The following is a 26,483-nucleotide window of genomic DNA, read 5'->3' on the forward strand; positions in this document are numbered from 1 at the left end:
CAGTGGTAATGTTTTGGCTCATAACTTAAAATTACAACTACATTTCACAATAAGTGTCATACTGTTATTTTTGTGTGTGCTATGTTGAGGGGTTACAATATTGTCGAATTGTCATATTCTGATGTTTCATTCTCATATCAATTCTGATATTAATTCTCATATTTTATTCATATGTTTATTCTTCACGGAGATTTGGTGCATTCCGATGGATGATAACGATTGCACAGATATTCGGAACACGACGAGCAGGGAAAGAAACGTAGTTAACAGTGGTGAAGATTTCGCGCGTTGGCAATATTTTCGCGGCAAACGATGCATAACGGATCACTTTTCCGAAAACTGGCGTTTGTAATTGATTATGGATCAAGATATTCTACAGGAATTTTGCCGAAAACAATTTAAAATAATTTTCCCATTCTTTTTCTTTTTTTTTAAATTCAGTCATGTGACATACAATTTGTAGGCAAATAAGGACAATGTCATGTCACTATACACTGGAAAGCATTCAAAAATGGTTCAAATGGCTCTGAGCACTATGGGACTTAACATCTGTGGTCATCAGTCCCCTAGAACTTAGAACTACTTAAACCTAACTAACCTAAGGACATCACACACATCCATGCCCGAGGCAGGATTCGAACCTGCGACCGTAGCAGTCGCGCGGTACCGGACTGAGCGCCTAGAACCGCTAGACCACCGCGGCCGGCGGAAAGCATTCATGTAGTAATCTTCTACAGGTATGGGTATATAAATGTTTTCTTTTTTTTTACAAATAATCAAATATCAAAACAGAGACAGTTGTTCGCTTATTTTGAGTCCTCTTCCACTGAGAGAAGTTGCTGGGAAATCGGGTTGAGGCACTCGCCGTGTTCTTGTTGTTAGTTAACCACTACTGCAATATTCAACTACACTTTCATAGTAATTACGCGTCATTATCTGCAGAATATTTCAGCACAATAAGGGATTACGCTTAGGCACTATGCCTATCGACTTCTTGTCTATTTCTAGAACAAAATAGCATGACGCCCAGTGTTAAATTTTAACATGAAATATATTAATTTCAGGGGATCCAGTATAATAAACTACACTCCTGGAAACTGAAATAAGAACACCGTGAATTCATTGTCCCAGGAAGGGGAAACTTTATTGACACATTCCTGGGGTCAGATACATCACATGATCACACTGACAGAACCACAGGCACATAGACACAGGCAACAGAGCATGCACAATGTCGGCACTAGTACAGTGTATATCCACCTTTCGCAGCAATGCAGGCTGCTATTCTCCCATGGAGACGATCGTAGAGATGCTGGATGTAGTCCTGTGGAACGGCTTGCCATGCCATTTCCACCTGGCGCCTCAGTTGGACCAGCGTTCGTGCTGGACGTGCAGACCGCGTGAGACGACGCTTCATCCAGTCCCAAACATGCTCAATGGGGGACAGATCCGGAGATCTTGCTGGCCAGGGTAGTTGACTTACACCTTCTAGAGCACGCTGGGTGGCACGGGATACATGCGGACGTGCATTGTCCTGTTGGAACAGCAAGTTCCCTTGTCGGTCTAGGAATGGTAGAACGATGGGTTCGATGACGGTTTGGATGTACCGTGCACTATTCAGTGTCCCCTCGACGATCACCAGTGGTGTACGGCCAGTGTAGGAGATCGCTCCCCACACCATGATGCCGGGTGTTGGCCCTGTGTGCCTCGGTCGTATGCAGTCCTGATTGTGGCGCTCACCTGCACGGCGCCAAACACGCATACGACCACCATTGGCACCAAGGCAGAAGCGACTCTCATCGCTGAAGACGACACGTCTCCATTCGTCCCTCCATTCACGCCTGTCGCGACACCACTGGAGGCGGACTGCACGATGTTGGGGCGTCAGCGGAAGACGGCCTAACGGTGTGCGGGACCGTAGCCCAGCTTCATGGAGACGGTTGCGAATGGTCCTCGCCGATACCCCAGGAGCAACAGTGTCCCTAATTTGCTGGGAAGTGGCGGTGCGGTCCCCTACGGCACTGCGTAGGATCCTACGGTCTTGGCGTGCATCCGTGCGTCGCTGCGGTCCGGTCCCAGGTCGACGGGCACGTGCACCTTCCGCCGACCACTGGCGACAACATCGATGTACTGTGGAGACCTCACGCCCCACGTGTTGAGCAATTCGGCGGTACGTCCACCCGGCCTCCCGCATGCCCACTATACGCCCTCGCTCAAAGTCCGTCAACTGCACATACGGTTCACGTCCACGCTGTCGCGGCATGCTACCAGTGTTAAAGACTGCGATGGAGCTCCGTATGCCACGGCAAACTGGCTGACACTGACGGCGGCGGTGCACAAATGCTGCGCAGCTAGCGCCATTCGACGGCCAACACCGCGGTTCCTGGTGTGTCCGCTGCGCCGTGCGTGTGATCATTGGTTGTACAGCCCTCTCGCAGTGTCCGGAGCAAGTATGGTGGGTCTGACACACCGGTGTCAATGTGTTCTTTTTTCCATTTCCAGGAGTGTATATAGGATCTCAAGATATAATTAAAGGGCACAACTTATGCAATTAATTGATTCGGCTAGATCGCATGAGCAGGCAGGAATGTGGATGGTCCTTCTCAGAGTTTCCTAGCACATTCAACCTAAGGTGACAATTGTGTATCAGTTTTGGTACTGTAGTGTGCGAAAGGTTCAAGATGATAGCAATGGACAGTCTCCCATGGACTGCCAACATTCAGGGAGAAGAAATTCTGAGAACTCGACGAATGCAACACAAATCAGAAACATAGTTCATCCCAAGGTGAGCGTCGGTCGTCATAAGCCGTTGGCAGGAGACTGCGCTCTTAGCAAGGTTGCCACTCGCGATACGTTCTCCCACATCTCATTAATGTCCAGATCGCCAACAACGGTGCAACGAAAGACTGAGCTAGAAGAAAGCCGCAGAGATATGTCTGGTGTAGAGATCAGATTTTACTTTGGCATAAGAGACGGTTCTTGGTGAGTACGGTGTCAATTCCATGAGGCAGCAATATGAAGAATTCTATGGGACCTCACTGCCTCTAATACTTATATAGGAAACACTTGTGACAAATAAATCGTAGCCAAGCCCTTGACCTCATTCATTGGGTATTGTGGATGCCAGAGCTGGTTTCTGGTATCCGGGGGAAGGTTTCCTGGTTCAACATGGAGACGATGCATTACGATTTCCTTCTAAATAGGTTGCGGTCAGGGCCTACTAGGCTGCCTCAGAGTTTTTTACCGTTCCATGACAGCAGGTGTAATCCTACATTCTTGAAAAAAAACTTTTGAAAAGAACCAGAGATGTGCTGTTAGTAGAAGCAGGATATGGCCAATGAAAATGAATGCTTCTAATTCTGAGGCTGACTGGTTAAAAAGTCTAGGATGTTAAAAAAGTTTCGTGGAGAGATGATGGAGCTCGCGAAATCGGTAGTCGGCCTTGGGATGTAGGGCCAGTCTAGCTGCTTTGGGGTGGAGGTGTTGTTTCCAGCGGGCCGGTGTGACCGAGCGGTTCTAGGCGCTTTAGTCCGGAATCGCGAGACCGCTACGGTCGCAGGTTCTAATCCTGCCTCGGCAATGGATGTGTGTGATGTCCTTAGGTTAGTTAGGTTTAAGTAGTTCTAACTTCTAGGGGACTGATGACCTCAGATGTTAAGTCCCACAGTACTCAGAGCCATTTGAACCATTTTTTGTTGTTGTTTCCAAGCGTATTTCTGAGGTCGAAAGTCAGTGATACGCAGTGATCAATCAAGATACTTTCAAACACAAAAATCCTGCAAGAATCCGAAGTGAATTCTCGTGCGCGGGCGTGGAATTCTGTTTGATGCATTTCTGGTTTTCTGGACGAGTGCTGCGGTTTTGTGAGCGCGCGTATACTTGCTAGGCAAAGGTCTTATATCAGATATCGGATGTAATACCTTTGTAGTTAGCTGCTAGTAGTGGTGCGAGCTTCAACTGAAGAGAATAAATTTCACTTTATTCCCATGGAAACCCGAAGTGACGTGTTTGTGGATGTGTGCTCCTTTTTGAATTCCAAACACTATTCTGTTTTTTTTTGTTTTTTTTTATTGTGGAGAGTATCGGCGGGGGGTGCTATTAACTAGTTGGTGGTGGTACAGTGACTGCCTGAGGTGCTCGTTTTCCAGTGTAGTGCTCAGACTGAAAGTAGTTGGATTGCTACACGGCAAATGTTAATGATGCTGGTGAAGCGACAGTGGTGGCCATTACTTAGACTGATTTAACAGTGTACCAGCGCTGAGTATTAATCCGGACCCGCCAATAGACGTTTCTAAGTAAATCTGTGGAGCAACACGTCGCCTCATTTATCTCGCGCGCCACGCAGCGCTGTATGACTGATGTTCCTGCATACAGCTGTTGCCTTACCCGACACACTCTACAAGATACTATGTTGCAGTGTCTGTGTTATTCCTTCGGACATGCATGCATGCAATTCGGAATAGCACAAGCAGTGCAATATCGTCTTTATCCGCCGACACCGGGCGAGCGACTGCCAAATGTCTCCCCTGTACGGGAATATACATAATGGATGTACAAGAACATGTTGCAGAGACATGGTTGTCGACATATGGAAGTTTGGGTTTAACAGTGTGTCGAGCTCGGATAGACAAATGGTGAGGGCACCGTTCGCGATAAGTGGGAAATCCGGGTTCGACTCCGGGTCCAGCATAAGTTTTCATTGTCGTCATTAAATTATACAGCTGATGGCAGTCCATATTCGCAATTGCGAATACATTTGATGACACTCTCCAAGATGTCTGTCTACTTGTCTGTTCAGCACGATCATCACATCTCACCCGTCTAGCACGAGTGGGCGTATCGGAAGACATTCGGTCTGTTTTGCATAACCAGCAACATATTTTGATATATGTGAGAGCAGCTGCGAGCAACCTTTAAAACTGTTTCCGAAGATGATATCAGCCTCTAAGACGTTTTCTATGTATGAGTACAGGAGACACAGAACAGATTACACAATGTGCTAAAATAGATACCCATAACGATTCTTCCATTCCAACATATGATTAAACAACAAACAGAGCAAAACATCTGTAATATATGAATAAACATCATTCACGTGAGAGATGTGCATTGTGTTCAGTTTTCATTCATAATATTCGAAAGGTTTCGAAAAAGAGTTGAACATTTCAGCAAATTTTTGCCCACTTACTACCAATTCATTCTTTAAATGCTAAAAAAAAAAAAACCATACGTGCTGGATATATTTTGAAATATTCGAGAAATACAATCCTACAACTTCGCAACAAAATCGCGCGGAATTTGCGACGTAAGTACCATAACCACTTAACCTCACATATTTATTTACACTGTATTTCATCGTTTGGTGGCTAGTTATTTTCACATACGGCGCTTCTAACACTGGTATCTACCGTAGGGCCACAACACACCAAAAATACTTCACCACAGTGGAAGAATAGAAACCGAAAACGGACGATAATGTAAAGGGTATCTTGAAAATCATGTGAACAGCCGTCTGATGATGAACTTGCCAGTTCGAAATCGGTAACGGCGCTATTTACCTAAATAAATAGCAGTATTAACAGTGGCTGGTTGCTGTCTTCTTCTCTGCAAGAATTAACCTACATTAAAAAAAGATTACCATCAAGGGGTGATGCACTCACAAAAGTGCGACAGATTATGCAAATAATCTAGCACTACTTCCGCATAAATATATTTGGGCGCTTACAGAACCGTGCGAGAGTACAACAGCCTTGCTGGATGTTGTAATAGATATATACACAAAACGCATCGATTTTTATGGCTGCCTTTGTGAGTCCTCCCTGAAACTAACGTTTCAATATAAAGCAATAGTCGTCACAAATGTAACACGAAAATTGTATTTCCGTTGCAACAGCCAGGCCCATGTTCAGTGTGGACACTTTTGAAGAATTTCTTAACAACCATGTAGTATATTTTCTGCTGCTGAGAGCCATGTTGCTAATTGTTTACTCACTGCTGTGCTTACTTGAGTACAGAAATAGCGATCATTCTTTTAAAATACTCTGTCTGGTCAAAAGTATCCGGACAAACAATTAGTTTTCATTAATATGGGGTGTGTCCATCCTTCCACTTCATGGTGCCTTGAACTCTACTGCAGACACTTTCAGTGAGGTGTCTGAATGTCTGTGGAGGAATGGCAAGCCATTAGTCCCCAAAAGCCGAAACCAGAGAAGATCGAGATGCTGGACGCTGGGATACGAAGCGAAATTTTCATGCTGATACAATCATCGTCTACAAATAGTTCCTCTATTGTATGCAGTAGACAATGCCTTAAAATATGCTCATATCCTTACGAATTTAGCATTTTCTTAAGCACAATGAGGGCACTACACCATATCCACGAAAACATCCCCAAATACACACATATCAACACAAGTTTTACATCACCCTGGTTCCCAGAACTCCTGAAGATAGACGTTGACTGTCGATACTGTCTAACAGACACAGTCCCTTTGACTGTTCAGAGATGGCACTAAACCCGCCCAAAGATGTAAACAACCAAGCACGAGCAGCGCCTATTAGACGGAGGGGTCCGACAGCCGATCGGTTCCAGTCATTCCACCAGGAACTAGGTACACGGTTCGTGTTGTCTGAAGTTCAAACATGCCTAGACGGTTAATACCGCGGTTCGATCGCATCCGCATTGTTACTTTGTACCAGGAAGGGCTCTCAGCAAGAGAAGTGTCCAGGCGTCTCGGAGTGAACCAAAGCGATGTTCATCGGACATAGAGGGGATACCGAGAGACAGGAACTGTCGATGACATACCTCGCTCAGGCCGCCCAAGGCTACTACTGCAGTGGATGACCGCTACCTGCGGATTATGGCTCGAAGGAACCCTGACAGTAACGCCACCACGTTGAATAATGCTTTTCGTGCAGCCACAGGACGTCGTGTTACGACTCAAACTGTGCGCAATAGGCTGCATGATGCGCAACTTCACTCCCGACGTCCATGGCGAGGTCCATCTTTGCAACCACGACACCATGCAGCGCGGTACAGATGGGTCTAACAACATGCCGAATGGACCGCTCAGAACTGGCATCACGTTCTCTTCACCGATGAGTGTCGCATATGCCTTCAACCAGACAATCGTCGGAGACGCGTTTGGAGGCAACCTGGTCAGGCTGAACGCCTTAGACACATTGTCCAGCGAGTGCAGCAAGGTGGAGTTTCCCTGCTGTTTTGGGGTGCCATTATGTGGGGCCGACGTACGCCGCTGGTGGTCATGGAAGGCGCCGTAACGCCTGTACGGAACGTGAATGCCTTAATCCGACCGAGAGTGTTCATGGACGACAATTCGCGCCCCCATCGTGCACATATTGTAAATGACTTCCTTCAGGATAACGACATCGCTCGGCTAGAGTGGCAAGCATGTTCTCCAGACGTGAACGCTATCGAACATGCCTGGGATAGATTGAAAAGGGCTGTTTATGGACGACGTGACCCACCAACCACTCTGAGGGATCTACGCCTAATCGCATTGATGAACATGTGGACAGTATGCCACGACGAATACAGGCATGCATCAATGCAAGAGGACCTGCTACTGGGTATTAGAGGTACCGGTGTGTGCAGCAATCTGGACCACCACCTCTGAAGATCTCGCTGTATGGTGGTACAACATGCAATGTGTGGTTCTGCAGCGGTACTCCCCACCCCTTTTTATGCTATTGATTCTGCCTCCTGCATTGTCGCGAGGGGGGGGGGGGGGGGGTGCCGGGATACTTTTTATAGTGTAATTAAGTGCAGCTAAATGCAAACTTTCATTGAGAGACACCAAATCCTTTAGGTTTGTCCTCTCTCATTTATTTTCTATAACTGCCCTCTCGGGGAGAGTTGATAGGAAGGTGATCGGGTATCGAGGGCTTTAATTACTCTCTGCTCGAATTAAATCAGGTTAAACGTCTTACTCCATTTGCTGTATTTGGACAGTCTGTATGGGAAAGGCACGTGAGACAGGGTAGTTGTGTGCGGCCACGTCTTCTGGGTTCCAGGAAGACCGGACCTGTGTGACGATAGCGGTAGTCGGGGTGTTGTCTTTCAAAGGCGCTTTCGTCTCGTTCTCGGCCGGGGGGAAGGTAACAAGAATTGCTTGGAATCTGCCAGTGCGACGCTGTTGCGCCTGGGACAGGGCGGTCGGGCTTTGTAGTGTTGCGTTCTTTGAATCATGGCTCGATGATATCGGGGTGTCTGCCAACCTGGCGCCTTCCGTAGGCACTCTTCCCACCCCGCGGTCTTCCTGTGTGCATATTAAAAGAGCAAGCTGACTGTCGGACAGATGTTGATACTTGCTGACGTAACATGGCACTGTTCGTTTTTGGCGGCAAGCCCCTCAGTTGAACTAGGATTTATCATTGTGTTTTGCAGGGATTGTGTGCGGCGATTTGTGAACTTGTGATTGGCGCTAAGATCCTCGACTGGCCACTGTTGGCAACCATGCTGCTTTTTGCGGTTAGAGAATCTTAATTTTTCTCGGAGTTGGTGTAGAGAACGGAGTTTCCTAAGGAACTCTATTCAGGACCACTAGAGAGAGAAGGTGAAGCAGAGACTGGTGATCGGTCGAGTTAATAGTATTCACTGCCGCTGTTGCCTGGACAGAGTTTTTGTAAGTGCTGATCTGGACTGGCGGTCAGCATAACTCGGCGTCGGTTATCACAACTTACCGGAACATCGTCCACGGCGGCAGGTCGTCTGGGTGGTCAGCAGTCCAAATTGCAGCCTGCAGTGAGCCCATCGCTGATAGTTGACACCTCACGAGTCAAACTCGGCGTTTGGTAAAGTATTTGGCTGATCCGACAAAGCAGGAACGCAGTTACTTTGACGCCCCTAACATCGCGCCTGCCCGCACAGTGCCCACAGCAGATCTAATTTACATGTGGGATTCTATAGACGAGTTACCGTTGTTGTACCACACGTTAGCGAATTAGCAATCTGTTAGGATAATCAGCCCACCCACAGCGGGCGAAAGGGAACTACAATCATTGGATAGGCCCCCCACTTCAACTTTGCTAACTAATTATTCGTCTAAATGTTTTGTACTTGTCATATATTTGAATAGCCACGTATTGCCATAATATTTGAAGACTGGACACATTTGTTCTTTAAATCAATAAATCTCATTGTGACACTAAATCTCGCTATATTTCAGTAATTATAGAGCCACATTAAAATACTTTGCACTTAATCACGTTTTTGCGGGAGATTATTCAATATATACTTTAAATTATGTAATTGGGTCAACCCATGAATTGTCATTAAAGACAGGGCCAAACAGATTCTTTTACATTCATACATCCTTGCACAAAATAGGGAGAGTGACAGTTCCTAGGGATGGTGTGTGTCTTCACAACACTAAGATACAGGTTTTACTCAAATCAGGCGACTAGTTTCACCTCGCCACCAGGTACTCTTTCAGTACTGAATACTATGAACTGTAGCAACAAGTGTTTCCCCAGTTTGTTACTGCGCGCTAATATAGCGCGCTCCATTCACGACTGATACACTAACGTTAAAGTTAATTTGATCCAATGGACTTTCTGAAAAGCTACCTTAGAAATAGTGTGTTCGATACTGTAAGTGGGCGTGAAGAGATTTAGTACAGAACGATGTCTTAAATATGATTTTGGGGAAGGCTGATACCACAATGAGACTTACTGGAAGAATGCCAAGGAAGCGCAACTAACCGACGAAGATGGACGTTTAAGCTCGTTTTACAGGAGCAAATTTCTTGTCTAAATCAACTACTCGTAGCATTTGCGTGTCGCTTAAACCAGCCTCCAACTACAGCACGAAAACGTCGTTGATGTCAGCAAGCAACTGATTGAGGCGAGTGTAGAATTATAAAGCCTTGAGTATGATGAAGATTGTACATGCGCGGAGTACCGACGTTGACAAGAAACGGTGGTCACATCTGCTAACATCGAAGTTAATAGTGTCTTGTTCTTCGTTATTTTATTGTTTTCATTGTTTTCGTGACATATTGCAAATACTGCATCGGGATTTGATCCTTTCTCACGAGTTTTCTCCTAAAAGGGAGACCATGTATCTGGAAGAAAAAGAGATTTAGGTTTTAAAATACCTGTACGAAGAAAACGCGTACAATGCATAAATAAGAACATGAATAGGTGAAAAAACGTTATTTAAATGAAAATTGCCTTAGCAGTGAAAAAGGAGAAAATGCATTTTTCAAGTTATCTGACACTTCGAAAGTAAACAACACACATACGATAGCGTAAAAAGGTGCCTTGTAAATATTGTTTGATGAGTTTGTACATTAATATGTTCTTGAGAAAATGGCTGTTGATATTTTGAAATGCTTGGGGCTCACACTTTCACAACGCTTTCAGTTCTCAGCAGAGTGGAAAATTAACTATATGACCTGCGTCAAGGACGTTTGTTATGAACTTTGTACTAATCATTAATGTACTAAACTCCACCATCATTATTAGTGGCTCATTGCTGTAAGTACATTCGTATTTTCTCTTTGTAAGACAGACTGTCCCTCATATCCGCTCTTTCACCCCACTATACGGGGATAAAGAAACGAGATGTTATGTCGACGTTTCGTGTAGTGTGACGTTCCCTCACTTTCCGCGACGCTACATTGGAGTCCAATGCGAATCGTCCTTCACTAAAAACATGGGCGAGAAAACTTCAAAAAATACCTCCCTCTAGACAGGCACGTGAAAACAACAAAAGACCCCTCGTGAAAGGCGAGTCTCAGGACACGGGTGCTAAAATAGTTCCACTTGCCACGGGCAGACAAGAGAGTCTTTCGTATTTGTGGGTTTCAGAAAGCCCTCATTCGACCATTTCTTCATTACTGTTCGTTGGTATGGGACTCTCACAAGAACAGAATAATGAAATACGCAGTGAAGATTCAATGGAGCGCTGCACGAATCGTCACGTCTTTGCCAGATCGAGAACTTCATAGAACGCTCCATGAACTCCAGTAGGGGACAAAACAGGAGAGGCGTTGTGCGTTGCATAGCGACGTACTCTTAAAGCTACGAGAGGCCCCACTGTTATATGACTAGAGAACCGGATTAGTTTCTCCACGTAAAATCTGCCTACATATATCTGTGACAGGCGGAGGGGTACTCACGGGCACTCCGGCGGGCAGGAAGCGGTCGAGGCTGGCCACAGGGATGATGAAGCAGTCCCTGTTGAGAGTCGCCAGCGTCACTGGCTCGGCGGGTGCCTGCTGCTGCTGTTGCTGCTGCTGTTGTTGGTGTTGGTGTTGTTGCTGCTGCTGTTGCTGCGGCGAGACCGTGTTGCTGAAGCTCACCTGAAACGTCACCCAGTACTTCAGTCTTGTTGACCACTGCTCAGTCGAGATTCCATGCATCATCCTCGATCTTCTACATGCAGTTAAGGATGGTGGGACGTCAAACGGGGCGACTTGGAGCAGAAGAGAGAGGCACCACAGGACATTTTAATTCCCACTATCTATACTTTTACAAATAAATTCATAAAACTTCGGCAGCATGACCAGGAAGGATAGCAGTGGAAGTTCAAAAACATAACAAAAAAATTATATGTGAAATTTCATAATTTTTTACTTACTATTGGCTGCATTTATTGCTATAGGTACACTTTTCTTTATAAGTAAGAGAGATTCTTCGATGAATTTTGCACAGCGTACAAACCATATCTACAGGTGTGTGAAACTCTAGGATTTATTTAATTTATGAAAAAATGAATGAGCTGTTACATTTTAAACTTCATGTTTAGAAAAAAACTCTAATTTTACACTTAATTATCCAAATTTTTACCAGTTTTAATATATATGGCAAATTCTAGCGTTTCATACACCTGTAAGTACGGTTTGTATGATGTGCAAAATTCATCGAAGAATATCTCTTACTTTTGAAGAAAAGTGTACCGATAGCAACAAATGCAGCCAATAGAAAGTGAAAAAAAAGATGAAATTTTACATAAAAATTATTTTGTTCTGTTTTTGAGCTTCATCTGGTATAAGTGTGAATACTGAATCCTTCCTGGTCATGCTGACAAAGTTTTATGAGTTTATTTGTAAAAGTATAGACAGTGGATATTAAAATGTCCTGTGGTGCCTCTCCTGCTCCACGTCGGCCTGTTTGACGTCCTACCCCCATTAAGTACATTCTAATACTGTAGATTCAAACCTTAATAACATATCATCAATTTATGTGGTACCTAAATTGTAATGTTTATCTCTTTATTTCATTACTAAAAGTGTGTAAATTGTACAGCACGAGAATGTTGACGAAATGTGTAATTTCTGTTTGAAAAACTTAGTGAACAACACATATTTTGACGAGTTGTCAGTTTGGCATTGTCGTATGATCTCTCAAGCTTTCTCGACGTGAAAAATTAATAATGAGTTTCCATTTTCTGCTCAATATTTCGACTACCGAACCAGCCATCTTCTTCAGGTGCTGCGAGTATTACTGTTATGTGTACACGCTGCCTGCACTCCAACCAGACTGGGAGCAATTGTTGGTCTCACGCCCTTATTTACAGCCGAGTTCGATTCCCGACGCCCACTGAGCCCTTCGATGCTCTTTTGTTTTACAGAGCACGCATTGATATCACTTCAAACCCAAATTCCCACGGTGTTTTCCAGCTCTGACGGATGAGATGGTCGGCGAGATTTTAATAAACTGAGTGCCGGACCCCAAGCGTTATTTAAACTGAAGCCTCCATCCCTGTTTATTAGGTTTTCTGACATCTTAATTTCAACAGACTCCCTAATTTATGCTGTCCCGGAAATTTGGCTTTTGCAGCATGATAGTGGTTTCATCATATTTCATCTCATGATTATATCGAGGCAGTGCTCGGTGACAGCTGCTTTGTTTGGTTGTTTTCCCCGGGTGTGTCGCTGATGTTTCTTGCATATCTCCTTGACAATTCTGATAGTCTGCCCAGCGTAAGACATGCCGCATCCACGTGCATTACACACCGAGCTTCCTGGGATCTAGATTGTCTTTAACATTACAAAATATACTTTTTATCTTAGTTGAAGGGAGCGAAATACGATGGATGCCGTATTTCCGTAACAGTCGATCGATATTTCCGGTATTGGGGTTCAAATGGCTCTGAGCACCAGGCGACTTAACGTCTGAGGCCATCAGTCGCCTAGAACTTAGAACTAATTAAACCTAACTGACCTAAGGATGTCACACACATCTATGCCCGAGGCAGGATTCGAACCTGCGACCGTAGCGGTAGCCCGGTTCCAGACTGTAGCGCCTAGAACCGCACGGCCACTCCGGTCGGCTCCGGATATTGGGCCAGCAAAAGGTAGACAAGGTGTTTCCGGCTTTCCTTCCTCGATATCGGCCTCAACCTCTTTCTCAGGTGTTCTTAATTTTGACTGCATCGCCTCTTCAATTTGATGCTCTGACTACCCATTCCTTCGGAACACCAGTCGTAGGTGTTGTAATTCTCTGGCTAGGCTCTCCTTATCTGAAAGTGTTTGAATTCTATGGACCAGAGTCTTTAGCACCGAATTTCTTTGTGGACGATGGTGATGGCTTCAGGCATGGAGACAGAGGTCAGTGTGAATAAGTTTTCTGTGTACAGTGAGTTCCACAAAAAATTGTACGCCACAATTTTAAATATAACGTCCGCTGCGACATCTCTAGTAGTTGTCTCGAATTTGTGATCAATGAGCTTTTGGACAGGTTATAGATAAACAGTGAGAGAACTGAATGTCTTGTTTTATCGGTTACAGTGTAAAATATCAGAAGCTTCACGAGGCAGTGTTCCTTATAAATCATCCAATGGGACCAATGCTTTCGTATGGAGCTGCTGCTAAAATTCTTAGAAAGTTAAAGACATTCGTTGCGAAGTAGGTCAAACGATATTTAGTGTTTGGAAACGTGGATGATTTACCGGAGAGAGGACTAAGATGCCAAGCTATAATCTATAACAGTGGCTGGTCCCGGCGGTGGTTCGAGTCCTCCCTCGGGCATGGGTGTGTGTGTTTGTCCTTAGGATAGTTTAGGTTAAGTAGTGTGTGAGCTTAGAGACTGATGACCTTAGCAGTTAAGTCCCGTAAGATTTCACACACATTTGAACATTTGATAACAGTGGCGACTGGATTAGCTAGTAGGTAATTGCGAAATTAGTAATAACATGTATTTTTATGTTAACATATATTTATAATAGCGTTTTTTATTTCATACAGATAGCAGCGTACACTTTCTTGAGGAACTGACTGTACGCTGTGACTCAGGGAACCATCCGGTCTTGTCTTAACTAACACGTCGAGGAAAGGTATCTGACCTTCATTTTCAAGTTCCATCGTGAATTCTATATACGACAGATGGAATTTAAATGTTCCAGGAACTCTTGAAGCTTTTCCGCTCCATTTGGCCACACAAAAAATTAAAATATCGCCGACCGACCATCACATCCATGAGAGTTGGAAAACGATGAAGGAATTTGCGTTTCACGGAGTATCAGTTCGTGCTCTGTAAAACAGTAGAGCATGAAAGGGCGCAGTGGACATAGGGAATCGAACACGGCTATAAATAGTGGCGTGAGACCAACAATAGCTCAAAGTCTGGTTGGAGTCCAGGCAGCGAGGACTCATAATAGCAAAACTCGCAGCACTTGAAGAAGACAGAGGGGTCGGTCGTCGAAATATTGTACAGAAAATAGAAACAACTGATCGGTTGAACACCCGGAAGCTCACTATTAGGCACTGTCACAGTCTGAAACTGCTGACTGTTCCTGAGCGACAAAAATACGTTGCAACGCAGCAAAATGGAAGAGATTTACTTGCCGATGATATCTCCCCAAACATAAACACTATCTGAACACTTTTTTTATAAGGTCTGTTCTGTACAAATTTTGCAATTGATTTTAAAGTAACTTCCTGATCAGCTAGAGATCTGAAACTTTAAACATACAGTCTATCGAGTAAGAGCGTGTTCGGCATTACACAGATGGTAAATGATACCAATTCAGTTCTTTCACAACCCAACAGAGGGAACCTTTGTCCTTCATGCAATGTTCATAAAGCATTAGCTTACTTTTTTTAAAATTCTTGATTAATATACACAAGAAGAGATATGAGTGCAGTTTACGCGTCTCGTTTATAAAAGGTGTTTGATGCCGATTGCCTAACGTTGCTTTATCGACAGAAATGAAAACTGGATACTGTAAGAAGGCAATGATCCGATGCACTTCAGAAAGCTTTGCAGCTACTGGAAAAGGGAGGAAGGTGTTCGGGTCAAAGTCGCCTGACGCTGATACTACTGAAAATGTTTGGTCTTACGTCAAAAAGAAGATGTAAGGAAAAAAAAATCTTCACTTTGAAACAGCTGTCAACTCGAATTTGACACATCCACTTGAATATGCGGAAAACTTCGATTCAAGCATGCCTCGGAGATGTCACGCGATTATCGACGCTGCAGGTGACTGGACATATTATTAGCGGTAGTGCATTTTTCTTTTGTTTACATATGACGCATGTACATGTTTTAGTTTGTTGTCAGACACATTTCTCCACTGATTAACCCGACCACGATCTTATTCAAGCGACTGTAGCTCAGAACTGGGTGACAATGCGGTATTACCTCGCTTTCTTGTCTAATACGAACAATACGAGACTGAAATAGAAGGGAGAACCGATGGAGGTACTCAAAGTACCCTGCGCCACACACCGTCAGGTGGCTTGCGGAGTATGGATGTAGATGTAGATAGATGTAGAATGTATGGCAGAGGATTCCTTGCGTACCACTGTTATTTTCCCCTTTTCCTCTTCCAGTCGGGAATGCTTCACAGTAAGAACGATTGCTGGTAAGCTTCCGTGTGAGTTCGATTACCTCTAACTTATACCTTCACGGTCCTCTTGCGAGATAGACGTAGGAAGAAGCCAACATATCGTTTGACTACTGAAGAGAAACTGAAATAAGCTTTAAATGTACCACATATATTTGTTGTTGTCTCATCCATATGTTTGCAATCGATTGAAAAATTTCACATACACAAGACTAAAAAGCAGAAAATAATTATTTAAATAAAAACCTGTTTATTTTACACGTTTTTTAAATGCAGTAGAAAGTAGAAAATGTTTCTCCTAACCCCATACAGCTTCTTAACCATGTACAGATGGTCCCGAAAATTTGTGTTTGTGAATTTTAACAGTTATGTCAATACTTCTAACATTTAAAACGAAAAACGTGGGGGACATGCAACAGATATTAGTAAGGAGTGTAGAAAGTAGTTGTCGTTGAGAAAAATCATACAACAATTCATATCATTTAGAGTACAGTAAAATTGTTGGTGACATAGGTGAACTATTTATGCACCAATTATCTGTTGGTTGCGTCCCATGTTTTTCGTTTTATATTTTACAAGTATTGTCATAATTATTAAAAATTCACAAGGACACATTTTCAGGACTATCTGTGTAGGAATAGGAATCAGTATCGGTCTAGGAAAAACTTTTTTCTTCTAGGTAGCCCGTTTAAAAAAAGTGTTCAATTAAATAGTTTTTTCATTTATATGACTCCCCTCCTGTTTTCTTGCCTAATCCACATACAGTATTTATCTGTAATGTCAAAATTCTTTTTCAAGAGGTTTTTTCTGATCCTTATTGGTTCGAGGCCAACTAACATTTCATTGGCGACTGCCATATATTGTACAGAAATATTTTACTCGAGAAAAAATTCAAGTTTTAAGAACTGGTAAAACCACATGCACTCAAAACTTCGATTCCACTAATAAACGCTTGATTCAGGATTGTTACATCACATTTTGCAGCCGTATTTTCTTCTATATAAATAAAATTTTCTTCTGTCAGTTTTTTTTAAATTTAGGAAATAACAATATCCAAAAATATTATTGACACATAAAACACAAGATTATTAAAATTGTAGAATGTTAACCATTCAAAATTCCTGTATTACCATTTTGTAGCCTCAAGTTTTCTGTTGATAAAAAAATGTATATCATTACTTGAAAAAACCTGTTACTTAATGAAATATGCCAAATATAAGATTCTGTTTCTAGAATAATCTCACCCGTGTTTCTTAGAAAATGTGGGAGAAATGTGCTCATCCAAAAATCCTTTCATGACAGTAGATCTCAATATAACAGTCATTTAAAGAATTCACAGTCAACAGTCAAACAAAATAACTGATAAGTAATACTTACAACAATGCTTACGACTTCTGTCGTTTATGTCATTATTAAAAATAAAATTAGTCTGTATTTTAACTTTTGATATTGTTTGTAGAAAATTTATAATGCGAGTATTTAAATATGTATCATGAACAATGTCATAAGTAGTAGTTAGATAGTCAATCAGACATGTTGTGGAAGTCGTCTTTAAGCATACACTTTCGGACATTCACTGCAAGTCACCGCCATGCTAAAGTAATGTTTAGTCGGTGTGAGTCCCCTCCAGCAGTTACGTACTCATAGAACAGTACTGGAGTATTGTTAATTGCCACTCATACAAGCAGATTAGACTCCATCGAGTCTATTCAGGTTACTGGTCTGGTTCTGTGATAAGTTAGGAACAGTTTCAACTGCAAGCTGACCATCATGTGAATGGTTCTGAAAACAGATGCAATTTACCTGCAGTTTAAATTTGTGAAGTTTCAACTTGGTTACTGGAAATACTTACAAGTATATGTTTTGCCGTTAGTTGAACCACAGAGAAGACACCGCACGTACATAAGATCAATGATATTACAACTTGTGAGGTAAAGTAGACCAAGAGACCCTGGTCAAACTTAGAACCGAGTAACCTAGACAAGAAATGGTGGTTGTAATAAATAGTAGGCATAATTAGTAGCGTTATTAATGGAGGAAGATGCCAATACCCACATTCTGACAAGTTCAAACGAACATGGGTTCGCTCGTACGTTGAACACAAGCGCCAGAGGCAACTTCAACTTCACAACTGCTACAGTGAAATGTCGACGGAGTACTACAGCCTTGATTATTGAAATTGTACTTTGACCATTCAGTAGCTTAAAATACTTTCGATTTCAGAAAACAAGCGATTTCAGTCAAATCTAAATTTATAGTTCAGTGTAAATTTTTTTGTATCGGCCTGCAATAGTTCGTCCTGATTAATAGTGGCATACAGGAGTCATAATTGGTATCGTATTTAAAATGTTCACCTAAGGAATGAGTTATTAAATACGAGCCCACATTTTTATTAGTTCTGAACTGAACTGCATATTAATGAGAATTACCCTTTATGGTACCTGACAACTTATTTGAAATTACGAAATGTGCTGGAGCACAAACGCTGTTGGCATTGCTTGCTCTAATTTCAGTACCATGTATTTGGGTTTGTATGACTGTGAACCGTAATTGACGTGTCTTTATGCTGATGCAAATGTGTGACGGCTTGTGTTTCCTTGTGCGATCTTGATTACTGTGTTTCGTATGTTGAGACCTTACTGCGTTGTATAAACACGGCGAGGTGCAAATACATGTGCTCAGTGGTCAATATTTTGCCTCATGTTCCCTTCAGCGATTTTTCGGTGTTTAAATGTGTTATGCTGTTATTTTTTTTACGTATTTTATTTTGTTCATGTACGAATACTGTGTCTTGTGTGGTACGCAACAAATTGTGATTACTTAGGTCACAACCAGTTCCAGTTAATTATGAGCAATGGATAGATTATTGAAGGAAATTAAAGTTTATTGTGTTGCAATGGTGGTGGTATATTGCGAGTCTGACACGCAGGTAGTGTTATCGGTTCTCTATATGTCCGTTTCTCTATTTTTTGGACAGTTCAGTGTGTCTTTATCACGGTCACTATTTCTCGTTTAGTGAACTGCAGAGAAAGGTCATATTTTGCGAAAGCGTGAGAAAAGCCGATGAGAGCTGTTCCGCTATAAGATCTACGCCGAATGACGTAGCAGCTGAGGCAAAGTATATAAATTTGATAGATGTCAAGTCGAAATGCCATCTCCAGAGTCGGATTTAATTTACGTAGCTCCACTTCGTTTCCCTCTTCCATATCAAGGGGAGACGAGGTTGCGACTATTGATAAATTATCATACCGCAATGTTATATATACTGTCAAACGTCTAAAGTGACACATCAAAATTAATGCTAATACCATGACTCGAACCTAGATTTCCTGATTTTCATGAGCAGTCGCCTTAACTATGAGGCTCTCTAATTTAGTTGGGCTGAAAAACGAATTTTTATTAGTAATATTCTGTATAGTAAAGTTCTTAATTACTCTCCGTAGAAATGTTTTTTATGTTTCTAACGTCTCTAAACTAAACGTTTACAATTAGTTTTGCTTACATTGATTGGAAGCTCCATATATATAACTTTCCATAGAAAAGTATAGTTTTCGACTAGAGCAGACTAACAAAAAATCGGTATCGGAAGGCGAATACGTAAGTCTTCTATACCAGACATGTAATACAAGTTACACGCGAGCTTTCTCCTGCAGCCTTGTCAAACTGAGGCTGTCGATGTGAAGTCAGACACTAGAGACAAACAACAAGCATTTATTTCTTGCACTCCCATTAACCCATGAGAAGGCATACACGTGACAGTTTAAATTAATTGGTGCATGCAAAAAATGCAGATTGACTTGACGGCTGTGCGGTTAGTGGCAATCCATAAATCCAAGGATCTACCTTAAAATCCCCTGTGACCTTAGTTCCTTTTCTGTAGGTAACATGACTATAATCGCTGGCAATCTTTTTAAAATGTTAAGAACAGAGTTACACTGTGGTTCGGGGTTACACGTTAAAATTTAATTTCCCGTATAACTGACTGAGTGAGTCACTTCTCGGGTTAGAGGATAGTAAGGGCACATCAATTCGAACAGGACCATGCCCAGTAAAGCGCTGTTACGTGCAAACAAACCTTCGGACTGTGGTCAGCTTTACGTATGCACATACTACACATCTTCTTGAACATCTGCAACAAAGGAAATACTTAGTTCACTATCCCCAAAATATGAGCGTGAATGTCAAATCATTTGTCCATCATGATTTTCACATTTTTTTACCCATAAAAAAAGTGGGGTCGTACTTTTTCACTCTCAATAAAGAAGTATGTTTACTTCTTGGGAGAAGCGTATGATTAATGAAAACGACATGGATGCACAATTAATGAAATATGTTTCGGAAAATATATTGTTGCAGTTCGAAAAAAGGTATAAAAGCGTCAGCATTGAAAAAAGAAAGCTAAAGGTTGACAAGAAATCTGTCTTAGTCTAAAAGGATATCGTCCACACCAGTACGTGGACGATGGAACAGTTCTGGTTGGTTGGTTGATTTGGTGGAAGGGAACGAAACAGCGCGGTCATCGATCCCATCGGATTAGGGAAGGATGGGGAAGGAAGTGGGTCGTGCCCTTTCAAAGGAACCATCCCGGCATTTGCCTGGACCGATTTAGGGAAATCACGGAAAATCTAAATCAGGATGGCTGGAGGCGGGTTTGAATCGTCGTCTTCCCGAATGCGAGTCCAGTGTGCTAACCACTGCGCCACCTCGCTCGGTGGACAGTTTTGGGTAGAAGCAATGGTATTTCAGTGCCCGCAATCATCTGCTTTCTGTTTGTGCAGACTCAGGAATCGTAAATACACTGCGATGCTTTTAGCAGATGAAGAGCAAAGAATGTATGTTACTCTCTTTGAGTACTACGTCTGCCGTGTACGAATATATGTACATATCACTGTCGTCGTATCCACAGTGAACGTAATCATGCCGAACTACAATAAGGTGTACGACATATTATTAAAATAGTAAACAACTGTTCATGAGCACCATTAATTCTTGACGTCTGTGTTGCTCTCGTTTGAGTGCCGTATCGATTGCTGATGACGGTTAGAAGAAAGCCATTCTTGAATCAGACATTACGCAGAAACCTCGGCCAAATATTCCAAATCGGAGTTTCCTACAGTCTGTTTTCAGTTGCTTGGAACAAATTTCGTGAGGGAAAGGGAAGAGAAGATTCGAGTCAGAAAATTGTATAAAAGTGTGATATCCGCATTCCAGTACTTTTTGACTGAAGCTTACGAAAGTTGTCTGATGATGAATATTCTAGGTAACTGAATTTTAGCTTAGATGGTGCACTGGACTGTGGTTAGATAAGTTCCAAGAATAGTCAGGGAAAGTACAAATTCCTTGAAATCAAAGAAATTCTGGTCTTTACTGAGAGTTATGAACGAAAGCACACTCAGCACTGGTGTAATATTCTACAATACTTATTATTTATTTCTCAAACCGATTTTCGGCTGTTACAACATTAGCAGGTGTTGAAATGGTGGATAACTGTGCTGTCTTGGCACATTTAGTTACATTGATTGACTGTTCCGTCGGTTCTTGGTAGAATATTTTATACATTTGTGAATGAAAACACACAAAACACTGGTGTAATATTCTATAATATCATTTATTTATTTACTTATTTTACAGTGCAATTAAATGTGTCAAAACAGAACAGTCAACCGTCATTTAAACACATGATGGCGTAAGAACCGAAAACCGGTTTGTGAAATAAATAACAAATATTGTAGAATATTACAGAAGAGTCGTGTGTGTTTTCATTCATAAATGTCTAAAATATTTTCCCACCGAGGGAACAGTCAATCAACGCAATACTGAGATTTATCGACAGTCGTTCTTCCCGCATATCATTCGTGAACAATGAGGAAAGGGAAGAAATAATAGGAGAAAGCAAAGTGAACTTCGCATATGTGTAAATTGGCATTTCTGTTATGGCGAAGCCTACTCCCTGCTAGTTTTCATCATTACCGAAGCCACAAGCCACGTTACTTTGGAAATGAATAAAACTAAGAACGACTGGAGGTTGGGGGGGGGGGGGGAGTTGGGTTGTTTTGGGGGAGGAGACCAGGCAGCGAGGTGATCGGTCTCATCGGATTAGGAAAGGAACTCGGCCGTGCCCTTTCGGAGGAACCATCCCGGCATTTGACTGGAGCGATTTAGGGAAATCACGGAAAACCTAAATCACGATGGCCGGACACGGGATCGAACCGTCGTCCTCTCGAATGAGAGTCCAGTGTGCTAGCCACTGCGCCACCTCGCTCGGAAAGTGCGACTCGGTTACGGGAAAAATACCAACAACAGACAAACCGAACCATGATTTACGAAGCAGGCAAATATTTGGATTAACTTTACTTTCCTGGAAGTCTGAGAAATACTGCACCGGCTCAGTTGATTCAGTCTCGATCAGCAACTAACATATCTGAAAATAAATATTTTGATGGGGAATAAACTACAGGCAGCAATCGTGTACAAAGCAATGGAAACAGAAACGACAACGAAGCTACTAAAAGTCTGCTTACTAACAAGTTCTTTTCTAAGTACAAGAAAAACAGGCCTGAAGTCTATAAAAGTTTGCTTACTAACAGTCAGCCTGAGTGTAGCTCAACGAAGGGAAGTGAGTCCTGGCAACGTGAGCAACACACTGGCATGTTATTCTTCTGAAAGAAGCGGATGGTATTCGTAAATGTATGGCAAAGAAAAAATAGAAAGGGGTACACAATAAAAAGAAATCCAAGTTTTACTACACCTCAAGTTGCCCAAAAATGAGTATCTGTACTTCTAGGCAGGTAATGCGCTTGGGCTACCTGTATCCACAATTTATACGAATTCTGAATTACTTCAGAAACATTTGTTACCAGACTCCATCACTAGCGACAACGCATGACTTGTGAATACGCCAGTTAATAGAGCATGCTGCTTATTGGATATGAATATAGCCAGTGATGGTCGTAAACTGTGAACAGATAAAATGATTGAATATAGTAATGAATTTGTTAGAACATCTTATTTTAGTAAAAGCTAAACATTTCTCGTGGAAGTACTGTAGTTGTTTGCTTCAGCTGCCCAATTGCTGGACTAGCATCACGCGTTTATCTGTTGAGAGTTTTATTAACATCCTGATGTGCACAACGTAAATCACTTTCTCCCATCAAAATTAGTTTCAACCAACTGCCCATCTATCTTTTTGGACTTAAATTATACTTCACCTTCAAAGAGATTGCGAAACACTGCAGCAACATCAATAATCGTAGGACATATATATTCCTTCTAAAAAACGTTTGGAAAATCCTTGCTTTCTTTATTATGTTTACTATGATGGTTTGTGCAGTTTGAGATTGAAATATTAAGCGATAAAAAAGGTTTTAACTAACAGATATGGGACTGTCGCTTTGGTTGTACAGTACATATACGCGGTAAGCACTTATATTGGTCAGGGCTTTGCGCTCACTGAGATCTTGTCATCGTGTAGAACTTTGGTAACGTAAGCTTCATTAGCGTTGTGCTAAAGTTATATAATAAATAATTATTTGTCGAAACAATTCATAAGTTACAAGATGTATTAAGAATAGGAAATAATAATGACGGATTACAATAACTCACTTCGTCGTGGTTTGCTGATTTCAGATATGGATTTATATTTCAAAGGTGTCAGGCGATAATGCCAGCGGAATTGGACGGAAATTCTAATTACAGCAGGCACTTCAAGGAGCAAAGACTCAACTGCTGTTTTCACATAAGAAAAATCTTACGACTTAACGAGGCGGACTGGGAGACGAAAGTCGTAGATAATAAAAGACTACTGCTCCATAAATGACCACTTTGCCATTATCCGGTGTAACAAATGAGTGCGTGGATCAGTTGTTCTGCATCGTCCTGGGGTACCCACATAGCGCCGGGTGCAAAAATTACTGGCGACTGGCTGAAAAATTTCCAAATTTCAGTACAAAGTGGACCAGCTTAAAAATTCAGGTGACTGTTAGATCGGCGTAAATTTTAAACAGAGTTTATTCCACCAAAATGGATCAGAAGGATCATTCGAAACCAGGGAGTATGTACTTGATATAAGCAGGCGTGTGAGAAAATACCAACAATAAATTCCGCAGAATATTAAAGTTCATACTCAGTTCAGTTTAAGACAAACTACACAATTACTTTATAGAAGTTCCAACAGCGTTCTACAATTCCTTTCCTATCATCGAACTAACCTCATTCTTAAATGTTCAGCATGATTCGTAATTTGTAGTAAGTCGCACTCGAGACTAACACAGAAATGTTTATGAATATCGAAGAACTTTAGACTATGAGAATGCGTGTGAGTCGTCACCCAAACCGCCATACGACACGACTACCCGCTACTACCGAGTTCGCGAAACATTGTTCGCTGTCTCCATGGAACTGACTGGCAGGGACGTAGCTAGGTAATCTGGCCTTTGGTGTGGAGTTTTATCTTGTCACCCCCCCCCCCCCCCCCCCCCTCCACCACTACACCACACTCCCAACAACCTTCCAAAAACATCACACAATTTTTTTTTTAGAGAAGCAGATTTTTATGCTAGTGGTTAAGTAAGCAAAGTATACTGTTAACTGTTTCGAAAAGAGATTTTGTTAATTGAAAAAAGGAAAAACGCACTTTTATAAATAACACAGTTTAATTTATTATTAATGAAGCAGTACAACTAACCAAAGGTCTTCTTCGCGATAGATGACTTTAGTATCTACATCCACATATACATCTGCATGTACATACATACATACTCTGCAAGCCAGCGTACGGTGCGTGGAGGAGGGTACCCCGTACAACTACTGGTCATTTCCTTCCCCGTTCCGTTCGCAAATAGAGCGAAGGAAAAATGACAGTTTATACACGTCCGTATTAGTTCTAATTTCTCATATCTTATCTTCATGGTTCTTAAGCGAAATGTATGTTGGCGGCAGCAGAATCATTCTGCAGTCAGCTTAAAATGCTGGTACTATAATTTTCTCAATAATGTTCCTTGAAAAGAACGTCACCTTATCTCGAGGAATTCCCATTTTAGTTCCTGGAGTATTTCCGTAATACTTGCGAGTTGTTTGAACCTACAGATAACAAACCTAGGAGCCCTCCTCTGAACTGCTGAATTGTTTCGATCTCTTACTTTAATCCGACCTGGTGCGGATCCCAAACACTCGAGCAGTACTCAAAAATAAGTCCCACTAACGTCCTGTATGTGGTCTCCTTTACAGATGAACCACACTTCCCCAAAATTTTCCTAATAATCAGACGCTCAAATATTTAAACGACGTGACTGTGTGACGCAGGATACTACTAATGCCGTTCCCGAACATTACGGGTTTATTTTTCCAACTCATCCACATTAACGTACATCTCTCTGTATTTAGATCTAGCTGCCATTCATCACATCAGCTAGAAATTTTATCGAAGTCATCTTGTATCCTCCTACAGTCACTCAATTTCGACACCTTACCGTACAGTTCAGCATCATCAGCAGACGACCGCAGGTGAGGATCTCTTCCTTTTAACTCTTTCTGCTTAAAATTATGAAATTGTGTCATCAAACTCGTTACTTTTAGCTACACTATTTTCGGCTGACAAAATTACCGAATTGGAGAAGCTATCGAAACGGAGGAAGTTAAGAAAAATCCCTGCTCCAAAGTAGTTACGTATTCGGAAAATTCATATTCAATCACGAATGCCGGCCGGAGTGGCCGAGCGGTTCTAGGCACTACAGTCTGGAACCGCGCGACCGCTACGGTCACAGGTTCGAATCCTGCCTGGGGCATGGAAGTGTGTGATGTCCCATAGTGCTCAGAGCCATTTTTTGAACAATCGCGAACTGAAAGAATCTTAAAGGTATACAAACAAGAGATTCATGTTTCGGAATTTTGGTAGCTTACAGAAATATTCGTAATCGTGGAATTTCTGCTACGACACTATCTTCAAAAAATTTCATCATAATTCTAAAGTAAACTTTGTACCATTGTGGATCATTTCGTTTCTTGGGTTTTAATCAGATTGCTGGATTCTAAAACAACAAAACGATCTTATAGAAGTTCCATGGTTTTGCAACTTATGTCATATACATCTGCATCTACATGACTAGTCTGTATCTTAGAATTAAGTGCCTGGCGCAGGTTTCATCGAACCACCTTCAAGCTATTTCACTACCACTACACCCTCGAACAGCACGCTGGAGAAAAGAACACTTAAATCTTTCCGTGCGAACTATAATTTCTCTTACTTCATTACAATGGACATTTCTTCCTATCTAGGAGGGGAGGGGGGCCAACAAAACATTTTCACATCCGGATGAGAAAGATGGTGACTGAAATTTCGTGAAAAGATCTCGTCGCTACGAAAAACGCCTTTGTTTTAATGATTGCCTCTCCAACTCACGTACACTATGTGATCAAAAGTATCCGGACACCCCCCAAAACATACGTTTCTCATATAAAGTGCATTGTGTTGCCACCTACTACCAGGACTCCATATCAGCGACCGCAGTAGTCATTAGACATCGTGAGAGAGCAAAATGGGGCGCTCTGCGGAACTCATGGACTTAAAAAAAAAAAAAAAAAAAAAAAAAAATTGTTCAAATGGCTCTGGGCACTATGGGACTTAACATCTGAGGTCATCAGTCCCCTAGAACTTATAATTGCTTAAACCTAA

At 42.1% G+C, this 26,483-nt stretch overlaps 1 protein-coding gene across 1 annotated transcript in view; it reads right to left on the minus strand.

Annotated features, from left to right (window-relative positions):
* Window positions 1–26,483, minus strand: part of LOC124555645 — a 268,625-nt gene that overhangs the window by 149,095 nt on the left and 93,047 nt on the right. Inside the window, exons 2-3 of the mRNA XM_047129628.1 lie at window positions 19,890–19,943; window positions 11,145–11,327 (exon numbers count right to left, since the gene is read on the minus strand). Of these exons, the coding sequence (XP_046985584.1) occupies window positions 11,145–11,327; window positions 19,890–19,943 (237 nt within the window). The remainder of the gene's footprint in view (window positions 1–11,144; window positions 11,328–19,889; window positions 19,944–26,483) is intronic.

This window comes from Schistocerca americana, chromosome X (assembly GCF_021461395.2).
Source record: "Schistocerca americana isolate TAMUIC-IGC-003095 chromosome X, iqSchAmer2.1, whole genome shotgun sequence".
In the NCBI taxonomy this organism is placed as follows: domain Eukaryota; kingdom Metazoa; phylum Arthropoda; class Insecta; order Orthoptera; family Acrididae; genus Schistocerca; species Schistocerca americana.